Source organism: Ahaetulla prasina, chromosome 7, assembly GCF_028640845.1.
Source record: "Ahaetulla prasina isolate Xishuangbanna chromosome 7, ASM2864084v1, whole genome shotgun sequence".
NCBI classification, from domain to species: domain Eukaryota; kingdom Metazoa; phylum Chordata; class Lepidosauria; order Squamata; family Colubridae; genus Ahaetulla; species Ahaetulla prasina.
Window position 1 is genome coordinate 3,387,630 of NC_080545.1, and position 14,311 is coordinate 3,401,940.

At 46.0% G+C, this 14,311-nt stretch overlaps 1 protein-coding gene across 4 annotated transcripts in view; it reads right to left on the reverse strand.

Annotated features, from left to right (window-relative positions):
- Window positions 1–14,311, reverse strand: part of ITPR2 (inositol 1,4,5-trisphosphate receptor type 2) — a 134,030-nt gene continuing 119,719 nt past the window's right edge. For all 4 annotated transcript variants that reach the window (XM_058189724.1, XM_058189723.1, XM_058189721.1 and 1 more), the window contains 3 exons: window positions 12,573–12,733; window positions 3,815–3,976; window positions 1–1,965 (listed from right to left, as the gene is read on the reverse strand). In XM_058189724.1, the coding sequence (XP_058045707.1) occupies window positions 1,879–1,965; window positions 3,815–3,976; window positions 12,573–12,733 (410 nt within the window). In that variant the 3' untranslated portion in view covers window positions 1–1,878. The remainder of the gene's footprint in view (window positions 1,966–3,814; window positions 3,977–12,572; window positions 12,734–14,311) is intronic.

The window sequence follows — 14,311 nt, forward strand, 5'->3', positions numbered from 1 at the left end:
CAGATTTACCAACATTTAATGTTAAAAGAATGCATTTCATTCCAGTTGATGGAAGTTAGGTAAGCTCTCTAAGCTCTTTCAGGCTTAGTTGTTTTCCAGGAAAATAATCTATGGCTGACCTGCAAAAATTCTGGAAGACACTTTACGGCAATAAAATTACTGCTACGAGTCGACCCAGCGTTCACTGAAGATTTTTTGCAACACCCGGATTCAGGAATGAAATCCTCCCTCTGAGATAAACTCAGTAAAAACTACAACGTTGAATCATGGTTGTGAGTGCAGGTACTCCTCGCCTTACGACCACAATTGAGCCCAGTGTTGACGTTGCTAAGTGAAACGTTCGTGCAGCGAGGTTACGACTTTTCTTGCCACCACCGTTAAGTGAATCATTGCATTTGTTAAGTGAGTAAAGTGGTCATTAAGGGAAGCCGGATTTCCCCCCTTGACTTTGCTGGTCAGAAGGTCACGAAAGCGGTGTTACATGATCCCGGGAAACTCCAACCGTCAGAAATATGTAAGGTTGTGTTTGAATTTTGATCACGGGACCATGGAGAGGTGGCAACGGCCGTAAAGTGTGAAAAACGGTCGTAAGTCACTTCTGTCAGTGCCGTTGTGACTTGCAATGGTCGCTAAAGGAACTGTTCTAAGTCGAGGACTACCTGATGTTAAGATATGTTCTCTCTTCTACAAGGGAGAATAGACTGAATAGAATCACTGGGTAGAATAATGAGTATATTTCTCTCTCGGAAGAGCAACAGCGTTTGCTCTACCGAATAATTTGGAAGAAGATCTTGATCAGAAATGGAGAAGGAAGAAGCATCAAAGTCAAATTTTAGTGTAAACAAGAAGGATCCACTTGAAATCCCTTTGCAATCTGCCGCACAGATATTTCCAGCCCGTTTGCCCTCCTGAATTTAATCTTTGATAGTAAAGGTTTATGAAAGAAATGTTACTCTCCTTAACCTCATTCTCAGTTTTTAACTCCAGATTCGAGGCCATTATTTGAGATTTCCAGTTGCTGCCACCTTTTGTAGAGTACAGGAGCGAAATCCAGAAGGAATGATATCCATTCGATACGATTCTCTTGTTGAATCGAGTGTTCTATTTTGGGGGAAGCTACATTCCTAAACGCCAAGAATTTTTAAAACTGCGGATTTGCCACAGCGGATTTTAGGAATCGTACGGCAAGACGGCAAAAACGCTTCCAAAGTTTGAGTCGGTCTTCTTTAAAAAGCAAAAAATATGATCAACGGCAGACGAAGGAGACGTCATCCTTGAAGGCGAATGGATTATGCGGAGCGTTATTGACATCGCTTGGATTGTCGGAAGAGCACAACCGCCCCGCACAAACACGACAAAGGGTTGTCGAACCCTGCAAAATGTGACAAACGGGCGTTTAGCCGGCTGCATGTTGTCGTCCCCGGCAATGGCCCGAGTTAGAAAGTTTGCCGGAGTTAGAAAGTTTCTTAGAAGGGCATCCAAACACCTGAACCGATTTTGGCTTACTTCCCTGATGACTTCTGGAGAGAAAAACAGATTTTTTTTAAAAAAAAAAGGAAAGAAAAAAAAAATCTCGGCTGAAAACTGAGAGCATCCATGGAGACCCTCCCTTGTTGTTTTTTTTTGAGCGAAAATGAAGATTTAAGGCCTGTTTTGCATGATCTATAAGGGGGGAGTTAATCCCCCCCTCCTCTGGCCCATTTTCAACCAAAAAAACGCAGTTACAGCTTGTTCCCGGGAGCAAAACCACTTAGCATTTTTGGCACTCCGTCCGGAAAAACTAGGGAAACAATGAGCTCCATTCAGTCCTTCCAACCTCAGCTCTTCTGCCTTGTGATCCAGGGATGAAAGGCTGTGTCACAATCGGTGTGTGTGTTATCAGTGCGGGGAAGTGTGGTGGTTCACGTGGGGAGCGTTGGAGCCCAAAAAGCCCAGCCTCTGTTTGTTTTTCCTTTGTTCTGTCATCTATAAGGCGAAGGAGGAGACAAACACAAAGATCAGTCGGTGGCTTGAAGAAAAAAAAGAAAGAAAAAGAAAAAGAGAGGCACGGACGGGGTTATAAATGTTCCCCCGCTGAGATTGTCTTTTAAAGGTGTATTTATTTGAGTGGGGGGATCCCCTTTTCCTGCAGACGTTTCATGACCCAACTAAGCAACATCATCGGTGATGGAAGAGAGGTGGTGTGTGGGGAGGAGGAGGAGGAGGAGGACTGTGGGGCCCTTAACATTCTCTGAGCTTGGTTGTATTCTTGCAGATGTTTTATGACCCAACTAAATAACATCATCAGTGCTAGTAAGGGAGGAGGTGTGTGAGTAGGAAGAGGAGGAGGAGGAGGAGGAAGAGGAGGAGGAGGAGGAGGAGGAGGAGGAGGAGGAGGAGAATGACTGTGGGGTCCTTGACATTCTCCAAGTTTGGATGTATTCTTGCAGAAGTTTTATGACCCAACTAAATAACATCATCAGTGCTAGTAAGGGAGGAGGTGTGTGAGGAGGAAGAGGAGGTGGAGGAGGAGGAGGAGGAGGAGGAGGAGTATGGGGTCCTTGGTCTTCTCTGAGCTTGATTGTTGAGCTGTGGGGTCCTTGGTGCTCTCTGAGCTTGTGTTGTGTCTCGCCCGCTTTCACCGCAGCCGGGGCCTTCTTATCTGCTTCCGAACGCTGAGGAATGTCCTAGTATGCCTCCCGGCCCCAGCCCTGGCTCCATGCCCAGACAGGCTGAGGAGGAAGAAGTACCTCCAGCCCCCAGCTCTGGCTCCATGCCCAGGCAAACGGAGCAACTAGACCCCTCCCCCTCCCCCACAGTATGTGAGCCTGAGGAAGGTCAATTACCAACAGCTGCAGACTGGAGTGACCCTCGCTTCAGAAGAATTGATAGGCGGCGGCGACAGAAGGAAGGGAGGGGCAGGCCTGGATAAGTGCTGAGTCATGGAGCCACACCCCATGGCCTATATAAAGGATCTGCTTTCTGGCATTCTCTGAGTCAGGCAAAGTCTAACATACCTTGTTGAAGTCACTTTCTGGTCTCCTGCCTGCCTTGAGAACTTTGCTAGGACTTTGGCAGAGCTGCAGAGGCACGCCTGATTCGGATTTCCCTAACCCGGCCGTCAGCGGAGGAATGGGACACGACAGCTTGGTTGTTTTTTTACAGACCTTTCATGACCCAACTAAGTAACATTATCAGTGCTACGAGGGAGAGGGGTTGCTTTCTGTTAATATACAACATCTATATATACTATTCAAAAGAGACAATCAAAAATCTAGAAAGAACAAAAAGAGCAAAACACTTCCTCACCAGAAATCAACACCCCAAGGAGCAGACGATTAACACCAAGATTAACAGTTGGCCAACAATCAAGACATACACAATATCCCCATCAAGGGCTACCAGCCCAAACAATCAACAATAGCCTAATCAGACAACCTCCAAAAAGAAAACTACATTCCCACCAACACTGACAGGGTAGTGATAGACACTGATATACACTGACTTGTATATGTAAACAGAAGCAACCCCACTCCCTTGTAGCACTGATAATGTTATTTAGTTGGGTAATGAAACGTTTGCAAGAAAACAACCAAGCTCAGAGAGCACCAAGGACCCCACAACTCAACCCTGAGCTACAAAGAGAGAAAGGGGAGGGGGACGCTTGCCACCAGAAGTCATGGGCAGTCCATCATCGTATTTTAAGAAGGTTTTAACAGTCCCTTGTCTGAAACAGTATAGGATCTCCTGCTTGAGCAGGGGGCTGGACTAGAAGACCTCCAAGGTCCCTTCCAGCCCTCTTCTGATTTCAATTCTAAACACCAAGGCTGTTCACCTGTTCTTTCAGCTCCGCGAGTTGGCCGGAAAGTTGCTTGACCAAAGCCATGGTGGTCTCCAACCTTTCTTGCAGGTTCCTGATTTCGTTCTGTTCATTGTCCCCCTCGTTGCTGACCAAGGACATGGCTCTCATCCGAGGAAACCACTCTAAATTCTTTTCCTGCGAAGGAGATGGAAACCGTTAGGACGTTAGCTCGAGGCGTTATATAATGAGATTCCGAAGGATTCCAAAAGGTTTCTTGAGAAGGAGAAGCTGGCAGGAATAGCTAAGACCCTAGAACAGGGGTATGCAAACTTGGCTCTTTTAAGACTTGTGGACTTCAACTCCCAGAATTGAACTCCACAAGTCTTAAAAGAGCCAAGTTTGCAGACCCCTGCCCTAGAAGGTAAGTTCAGGATGGATCTTGACAGACTTGAACACTGGGCCCTATCTAACAAAATGAAATTCAGTATAGAGGAAAGCCAAGTCTTACACTATAGTGAGTAAAGTAAGAGCAACCTAGGCAAGAACAACCAAAAGGACACATATAGATTGGGGGAAACCAGGCTTAATAGCAATAACTGTGAGAGGGATCTTGGCGTCTTAGAGGACAACCAATTAAATATGAGCCAACAGTGTGCAGCAGCTGCCAAAAAAGGCAACACAATCCTAGGCTGTATTAATAGAGATCATTACTCAAGACCATGTGAAGTGTTTGTACTACGTTATAAGGCCTTGGTAAGGCCACACTTGGAATTCTGCATCCAGTTTTGGGCACAGCATTATAAAAAAAGATGTTGAGACTTTGGAAAGAGTACAGAGAAGAGCAACAAAGATGGTTAAAGGACTGGAGGCCAAAGCATATGAAGAACCATTGCTTGGAGTTGGGTATGTCTAGTCTAAGGAAAAAAAGAACATGGGATGACACGATAGCTGTGTTCCAATATTTGAGAGGCTTCCACAAAAAGGAGGGGGGGAATTTAATGGTGAGTAAAGTAAGGTTTACACTTAGTCAAGAAAAACCAAAAGGACACATATAGATTGGGGAAAACCAGGCTTAATAGCAGTAACTGTGAGAGGGATCTTGGAATCTTAGTAGACAACCAATTAAATATGAGCCAACAGTGTGCGGCAGCCGCCAAAAAAGCCAATGTAATCCTAAATTGCATTAACAGAGGGATACAATCAAGATCAAGTGAGGTACTAATACCATGCCATAAAACCTAAGTAAGACCACACCTAGAATACTGCATCCAGTTTTGGTCACCACACTGTAAAAAAGATGTTGAGATTATAGAAAAAGTGCAGAGAAAAGCAACCAAGATGATTAGGGGACTGGAGGCTAAAACATACAATGAATGGTTGCAGGAACTGGGCCTGGCTAGTCTAGTGAAGAGAAGGACCAGGAAAGACAGGATAGCATCTTCGAATATTTGAGGAGCTGCCACAGAGACGAGGGAGTCAAACTATTCTCCAAAGCACCTGAAGGCCAGATAAGGAATAATGGATGGAAACTGACCAAGGAGAGATTCAAGGAGAGAAATAAGGAGACATTTCCTGACAGTGAGAACAATCAAGCCATGGAACAGAAGTTGCCTTCGGAAGTTGTGGGACCTTCATTATGGAGGCTTTCAAGAAGAGACTGGACTGCCATTGGTCAGAAATGGTGTAGGGTCTCCTGCTTGGCCGGGGTGGTGGTGGTTGGACTAGATGACCTACAAGGTCCCTTCCAACTCTGTTAATCTGTTAAGGAAAACAACTAAAAAACAAACAAACTTGGGTGAGATCTACTGAAGCGGTCTGCACAAACATCCGATCGACGTGCAACGGAAGAGATTTAAAACAGCAAGGAAGAAGAAAAAGGGACATTTAAGACGTCTCTGTGCTGGCTCATGGAAAGAATTTTTAGTTCCTTCCTCTGCTACTTAAAAATAATAATAATAATAATTTAAAAAAAACCTCACTGAAAGCAATTCCAGCATTTTAATTTTTTTAGGAATTATCCTGTGACGTTGGCCTTGGAGATGATTTAGAAGGATACCCTCTTTTTTTTAAATTGAAATCCGTTTCTCTTACTGCTAAACGCGATGAGTAAAGTGACATTATTTTCAAAATAACTGGGCCAAATATTGTGGTTCTTTTCACGAGAGCTTGCAAACCAGATGGCATCGTGGGCTCGGGGAGTATCTGTTAACTTTTGGATGGGAGCCGGTTGTTTGGAAGCGAAATGGCAACGGTTGTCCCGAAAACAATATTTTATCGAGGGAGCGGATATCACGGCGCATCAAATCCATTAATCAAATTGCTTTACTTTATTTAAAGAACATTCCCCATCGAGCAACTTTTCTATTGCTACATTTCAGGAAAAGAAAAGTCATGCATCGGTCTCTGTGGCTTTGAAAAGGTTGCAGCCCATTATTTGATCACGCCGAGGAGGAGAGGTTTATGTTTTCCATTTTCTTAAGTAGTTTTTCTGCCTCCCTTGTAACCTTTTGAGACCCGTGTGTCAAAACACGGCGGGGTGCAAATGTTTCAAATTCGAAGCGCTTGAATTGCTAAAAGGCTCGTTTTAAATTTGAAAAGATATAATCTTTACAAAATCAAATAGGAATAGGTAAAGGAAGGAAAGAAGAAAGGAAGGAAGGAAGGAATGAAGGAAGGAAGGAAGGCAGGAAGTGAAGGAAGGATGGATGGAAGGAAGGAAGGAAGGAAAGAAGGAAGGAAAGAAGGAAGGAAGGAAGGAAAGTGGAGGAAGGAGGGAAGGGAAGGGAAGGAAGGAAGGAAGGAAGGAAGGAAGGAAGGAAGGAAGGAAGGAAGGGAAGAAGAAGCAAGATGGATGAAATTGGTTACAGCGGTGATGGGTGCAATTTTGCAAGATCTCATAAACAAAGGGCAGACAGCAACTCCCAAGAAGCAACACAATCGGCAAGGAGCTGAGACTAACAAAATTAGCTCAAACAAAAGACTCAGGATTTGCATTTTTCCTTTTGCCTGTAGAGCCAGTCATGACCCCTACATGACCCCATATGAATCTGGCAACAGCCATTAAAATATTAAAGGACGTGAACAGGCATTTCAATCACAAAAGCCCCAAAGTAAAAATAAAAAACCCATCTGTTCTCAACCCCACTGTTCTGTCTCCTTCCCCACTTCGGATTAACGAGCTGGCCTTCAGCCAGTGGATTCACGGCTCTTATCAGTCCTGGCAGAGAAATCACAGCTGCCTGCCAAAGTTCAAACAAATGACTCACATAGCAAGACTTTCAGCTCTTTTTGAAACGGTTCAGCTAAACTTTTGCTTCCCGTGGAGTGAGAGCAGTCCTAAAGCTCCTTATATATCCTGTGGGGTGGGGCTCCTGCCCCACCCTTCCCTTTGATGACGCCGCCTCTCTAATCTTCTGAAGTGTGGGTCAAGCCAAGCTTGATTATTATTATCAGCTGGGTCTGAAGGCGTAGCCTGGGGAAGGGAGGAATCAGGGGATGACGGCCTCATTACGTCCTCCGACTGGTCTGGTTCTGGCTCCTGGAGCCGAGCCAAAGAAATCGGTGCTCCTAAGGTAAGCCTTACCGGCCCTTCCCCCTCACTTTCGGAGTCACTTTCGGGCATGGGGCCAGGTTCGGGGGCTGGAGTCACAACACCCACTTTGTCAGCTACCCAAAAAACATGCTGCTGTCACTGTTGCTTCCGGTGACCAAATAAACAGAGACTTCCTTTCCCACTGCAGCGGGCCTCCAATTCGTTTCTCCTGCGTCTTTCTTCCCGGCTTGGAATAAGAACCGGACCAGATTTTATTTCCAAGAATAGGAGAGGTGTTTTAACACTACAAGAGACTCATTTGGCCGAAAAGGAACAGATTCAAGTTTAAGGGAAGATTCCCGGGTACAAAATTGTAGCTGACATAACGTCAAATGTTCATTATGCACCTGATGAAGGTGGAGGTAAACACACCTTACCAATGGCTTGTCAGTCCAATGGGGAAAGAGAGTAGCAAGCCTTATTAGAAAGGATGTATCCAGAATATGTATTTCTTATCTTGTTTTCCAGGGCATTTAGTATTCCTTCCAAGGCATTTCAATCCATGTGTTCTGACCCAGGCGTTCCCAAACCACGAAGAAGACTCCTTGTCCCGACAAATTTTTTTGTTAAGTTATTGTGAATTTCTCTCATTCACCTTCAGCAAAGTCTTTCAAGGGAGAATTTACAGTCGCAGACCTTATCTGGCTTGGAGAGCTGCCAGGGTGATATCTTCAAAACTTGGCAAGGAGTCACAGAGAGTCACGAACCAATTAAGCGAACTAATTGTCTCCTGCAAACTCCACTCCCCTTTTGCTCCTTTTTTATCCCCTCGGGGGAGGGGGGGAGGGCATTCATCGTCCACCTGTGGCCTTACTCCCAAGTCGACCTTTGTTCTTTAGCTGTTCCCTTCATCTGGCAACTCTGCGCATTTGCACACTGGGAACAGGCTCCAGCTGTTCATTCGCCTTACTGATGTCTGACTCCGAAGGCAGCTGATAACTGGAATCCGTCCCTGGCCCTCTCTCTGCCTCTGATGCAGAGCTCTCATCAGAGCCTTCCCCAGACTCCAGGACAGGCCCATGTTCCTCCCTAACCTCCTCACTGTCCAAATCTGCTGCCAGCTCCACTTGTGGGCCACAACAACATCCAGACAGTGTCTTCCACCTGATCCATGCTCGTCAACCAATAAAACCCTAGCCATCTACTGTCAATTTTCTAAGTCACTGTGCTTCCAAAATGGCTTCTTTGCTTCATTTATTTTGACATGGGACCCGCAAGGTAAGGGGAGGCCTTTGGGACTACATTTATATTTTAGAGACTCAACTTCAGAGATCCTGGTATTATTGCTAATGAAAAATAGATTCATTCACTGCGCCAGTAATTCCCAACTGCTGGTAGCAGAGGATTAATTTAGTATGAATATTAATACACACATTTTGGAATAAACATGAATACCTGATTCCAAGCAAGGCTAGAAAGAGGAGAGACGAGAAGAAATTCTAAAACTTATTCTGGTCTAGGGAATAAAACAGATTCTTTTAAGAAGAGATTGGACAACCATTGGGCATTGGGCACTGAGGTGGTTTGGAACCAGTGATGGTTGCATAAGTAGAAAATGCTATTAAGTCAGAATAACAGAGTTGGAAGGTCCTTGAAGGTCTTCTAGTCCAACCCACTGCCCACAGAAGGAGATCCTATACCCTTCCAGACAAATGACCTCCAAATGGTGGAGCGCCCACAGCATCTGAAGGCAACCAATTAATTCTTCTCACTGTCAGGAAGTTTCTCCTTAGTTCTAGGTTGCTTCTCTCCTTGATTAGTTTCCATCCATTGCTTCTTGTCCTGCCTTCTGATGCTTTGAAACTATGTTGACCCCCTCCTCTTTGTGGAAGCCTCTCAAATATTGGAACACAGCTATCATGTCACTCCTTGTTCTTCTTTTCCTTAGACTAGACATACCCGATTCCAAGCAACAGTTCTACATATGCTTTGGCCTCCGGTCCTCTAACCATCTTTGTTGCTCTTTTGTCGTGTCCCACTCCTCCGCTGACGGCCGGGTCAGGGAAATCCGAATCAGGTGTGCCTCCGCAGCTCTGCCAAAGTCCTAGCAAAGTCCTCAGGGCAGGCAGGAGACCAGAAAGTGACTTCAGCAAGATATGTTTAGACTTTGCCTAACTCAGAGAATGCCAGAAAGCAGGTCCTTTATATAGGCCATGGGGTGTGGCTCCATGACTCAGCACTTATCCAGGCCTGCCCCTCCCTTCCTTCTGTTGCCTCCGCCTATCAAGTCTTCTGACGCGAGGGTCACTCCAGTCTGCAGCTGTTGGCAATTGACCTCCCTCAGGCTCACATGCTGTGGAGGAGGGGGAGGGGTCTAGTTGCTCCGTTTGCCTGGGCATGGAGCCAGAGCTGGGGGCTGGAGATACTTCCTCCTCCTCAGCCTGTCTGGGCATGGAGCCAGGGCTGGGGCTGGGAGGCATACTAGGACATTCCTCCATGTTCGGAAGCAGATAAGAAGGCCCCGGCTGTGGTGGTGAGATCGGACGAGACACAACATCTTTTCTGCACTCTTTCCAAAGTCTCATCATCTTTTTTTAATAATACCGTGCCCAAAACTGGATGCAGAATTCCAAGTGTGGCCTTACCAAGGCCTTATAACGTAGTACGAACACTTTCACATGATCTTGAGTAATGATCTCTATTAATACAGCCTAGGATTGTGTTGGCTTTTTTGGCAGCTGAAGCACAGTGCTGGCTCATATTCAATCGATTGTCCAGTAGGACTTCAAGATCCCTCTTGCAGTTACTGCTACTGAGGTACCACCTATTCTGTAACGATGCACTTGGTTTTCCTTAACTTCCTTAACAGATTAACAGAGTTGGAAGGGACTTTGGAGGTCATCTAGTCCAACCCCCTGCTCAAGCAGGAGACCCTACACCATTTCTGACCAATGGCAGTCCAATCTCTTCTTGAAAGCTTCCAGGGATGAAGGTCCCACAACTTCCGAAGGCAACTTCTGTGCCATGGCTTGATTTCTCTGTCAGAAAATTCCTCCTTATTTCCAGGTTGAATCTCTCCTTGATCAGTTTCCATCCATTGTTCCTTGTCTGGCCTTCGGGTGCCTTGGAAAATAGGTTGACCCCTTCCTCCTCTCTGTGGCAGCCCCTCAAATATTGGAAGATGCTCTCATGTCTCCCCTGGTCCTTCTCTTCACTAGACCAGCCATGTCCAGTTCCTGCAACCGTTCATTGTAGGTTTTAGCCTCCAGTCCCCTCATCATCCTGGTTGCTCTTCTCTGCACTCTTTCTAGAGCCTCAACCTCTTTTTTTAATAATGTGGTGACCAAAACTGGATGCAGTACTCTAGGTGTAGTCTTACTAGGCCTTTATGGTATGGTATTAGTACCTCATGTGATCTTGATTGAATGTTGATGCAATTTAGGATTACATTGGCTTTTTTGGCTGGCTGCCGCTCACTTTTGAGTCATATTTAATCTGTTGTCTACTAAGACTCCAAAATCCCTCTCACAGTTGCTGCTATTAAGCCTGATTTCACCCAATCTATATGTGTCCATTTGGTTTTTCTTGCCTAGGTGTAAATCTTACTTTATTCACTATTGAATTTCATTTTGTTAGATAGGGTCCAATGTTCACGTCTGTCAAAATCCATCCAGAGCTTGTGGTATCTTCTGGAGTGTTTGGCTATTCCTGCCAGCTTGGTGTCATCTGCGATTTTGATGAGTTCCCTTCTATTCCTTCATCTAAATCAGGGCTCTCCATCCTTGGCAACTTTAAGCCTGGCTGGGGAATTCTGGGAGTTGAAGTCCGCCAGGCTTAAAGTTTCCAAGGTTGGAGACCCCGATCTAAATTGTTTATGAAGATATTAAAGAATACTTGGGTTTGTTTTTTTTTGCTGTCAAATCTTTTCTAAATGCCTAAATGCCACTCCTTAACCTTCCTGGGCTCCCCACTTATGTATATTACAAAGGTTATTGATCCTTCCTATAATGTTTTTTTACTCCGTTTATGGTTGAATGATAGCCTTCTTAAGTGAAGAATTAATTAATCGTGTGATGGAGGATATGATGTCAATCGTCTGTTGAACATCCTGTTTGTGCATTAGCCTGAATGCTTAATAAAGTAGGCTCAGCTCAAGGAGAAATGCTGGACTAATCAGAAACTTGGCATTTGCACTGCCTTCCCAGGGGCCTCTGCAGAATTCTTGATCGGAGACAGCAAGTGGAATTTTATTTATTTATTTTAATTGCTTCACTACAATGCGTGTCAAAACTTTAGCCATTCTTTTTCAGTTTATGGATAATGTCATTAACTTCTCATGGAGGTAAAGGTAAAAGTTAAAGGTTCCCCTCGCACATACGTGCTAGTCGTTCCCGACTCTAGGGGGCGGTGCTCATCTCCGTTTCAAAGCCGAAGAGCCAGCACCATCCGAAGACGTCTCCATGGTCATATGGCCGGCATAACTCAACGCCAAAGGCGCACGGAACGCTGTTCCCTTCTCACCAAAGGTGGTTTCTATTTTTCTACTTGCATTTTTTACCTGCTTTCGAACTGCTAGGTTGGCAGAAGCTGGGAGCTCACCCCGTTACGCGGCACTTGGGATTCGAACCGCTGAACTGCCGACCTTTCGATCAACAAGCTCAGCGTCTTAGCCACTGAGCCATCGCGTCCCTCAAATTTTTTTAAAATATTACACGGTGTTTCTCATTTGCGTTAGTTCGCTTAAAATGCCTTTGTGATTATAGGTAGTCTTTGACTTACGACAATTCGTTTACTGACCGTTTGAAAGTTGCAAGAGCACTGAAAAAAGTGACTTATGATCGTTTTTCACACTTACCACCGTTGCAGTATCCCCATAGTTGTGTGATCAAAATTGAGACACTTGGCAACTGACTCGTATTTACGACGGTTGCAGTGTTCCGGGGGGTCACGTGATCTCCTTTTGCGACCTTCTGACAAGGAAAGCCCATGGGGAAGCCAGATTTCCTTAACAACCGTGTGACTCACTTAACAACGGGAGCGATTCGCTTAAGAATTGCGACAGTGAAAGTTGTAAATTGGAGCAAAATTGGCTTCACACATATTTTGCTTTGCAACGGAAATTTTGGGCTCAACGGTGGTCGTAAGTCAAGGACAACAGTGTGCAGGCGAAGGGATCCTACGGTTAAGGGTGAATACATTCCAGCCGCGAGTGGAAGGACCAATTTTCTGCATCACAAATCACAGCCAAGTGGGACTCACCGCAATCATTTGGGCCACATAACTTTCTGGTCCGGTGTATTCCGTTGGATCTTTCACTCTGACCAGAACAATAAAATAAAGATAGTGCCACATGTTGTGTTCCGACTTGATGTGTTCCTCAAATGAAACCGTCTTGTTGTCAAATTTGTCTCGCTCAAGGCCTGCAAAAGAGAGAGAGAGAGAGAGAGAGAGAGAGAGAGAGAAAGGGAGGGAGGGAGAAAGAGAGGAGGAGGGAGAGAGGGAGGGAGGGAAAGAGAGAGAGGGAGGGAGGAGAGAGGGAGGGTGGGAGGGAGGACAGGGAGAGGAGAGAGAGAGAAGGAGGGAGGGAGGAAGGGAGGGAGAGAGGAGGGTGGGAGGGAGGGACAGGAGAGGAGAGAGAGAGAAAGGGAGGAGGAGGAAGGAGGGAGAGAGGGAGGGAGGGAGGTGGGAGGGAGGGACAGGAGAGGAGAGAGAGAGAGAGGAGGGAGGAAGAGAGGGAGGAAGAGAGAGAGGAGGGAGGAGAGGGAGGAGGGAGGGAGGAGGACAGGAGAGGAGAGAGAGAGAGAGAAAGGGAGGAGGGAGGGAGGAAGGGAGGGAGAAAGAGAGAAGGAGGGAGGGAGAGAGGGAGGGTGGGAGGGAGAGGGAGAGAGGGAGGGGGAGAGAGAGAGAGAGAGAGAGTGAGAGTGAGTAATTCACTAGAATCTTTTCATACATTAAAGCAGGAATCTCCAACCTTGCATCTTTAAGATTTGTGGACTTCAGCTCCCAGAATTCTGGCTGGCTGAGGAATTCTGGGAGTTGAAGTCCACGAGTCTCATAAAGTTGCCAAGCTTGGAGACCCCTGCATTAAAACTCCCTTAAAGAAATGAGTAGACAAAAATCCTACAACAGGTAGCCCTTGACTTACAACAGTTATAACAGGAGAGGAGAGGAGAAAGAAAAAAAAAAGAGAAAGGGGAGGAGAGGAGAGGAGAAGAGAGAGAAGTGGAAAGGGAGAGAGGAGAGGGGAGGGAAGGAGAGAAGAGGAGAGAAAAAAGAGAGAAGGGAAGGGAAGGGAGGAGAGGAGAATGAAAGGGAGAGAGAAGGAGTGAGAATCAAAGCGAAGGGAAAAAAAGAGAGGAGAGAAAAAAGAGAAAGGAAGGGAAGGGAAGGGAAGAGAAGAGAAGAGAAGAGAAGAGAAGAGAAGAGAAGAGAAGAGAAGAGACAATAGAACAGAATAGAAGAAGGAAGGGAAGGAAGGAGGGAGGAAGGGAGAGGAGAGGGAGGGAGGGAGGGAGGGAGAGAGGAGAGGAGAGGAGAGAGAAGAGAAGAGACAATAGAACAGAATAGAAGAAGGAAGGAAGGAAGGAAGGGAGGGAGAGGGAGGGAGAGGAGAGGAGAGGAGAGGAGAGGAGAGGAGAGGAGAGAGAGAGAAGAGAGACAATAGAACAGAATAGAAGAAGGGAAGGGAAGGAAGGGAAGGGAAGGGAGAGGAGAGGGAGGGAGGAGGAGAGGAGAGGAGAGGAGAGGAGAGGAGAGAAGAGAAGAGACAATAGAACAGAATAGAAGAAGGGAAGGAAGGAAGGAAGGAAGGGAGAGGGAGGGAGGGAGAGGAGAGGAGAGGAGAGGAGAGGAGAGGAGAGGAGAGAAGAGAAGAGACAATAGAACAGAATAGAAGAAGGGAAGGGAAGGAAGGGAAGGGAGGGAGAGGAGAGGGAGGGAGGGAGGGAAGAGGAGAGGAGAGGAGAGAGAGAGAAGAGAAGAGAAGAGACAATAGAACA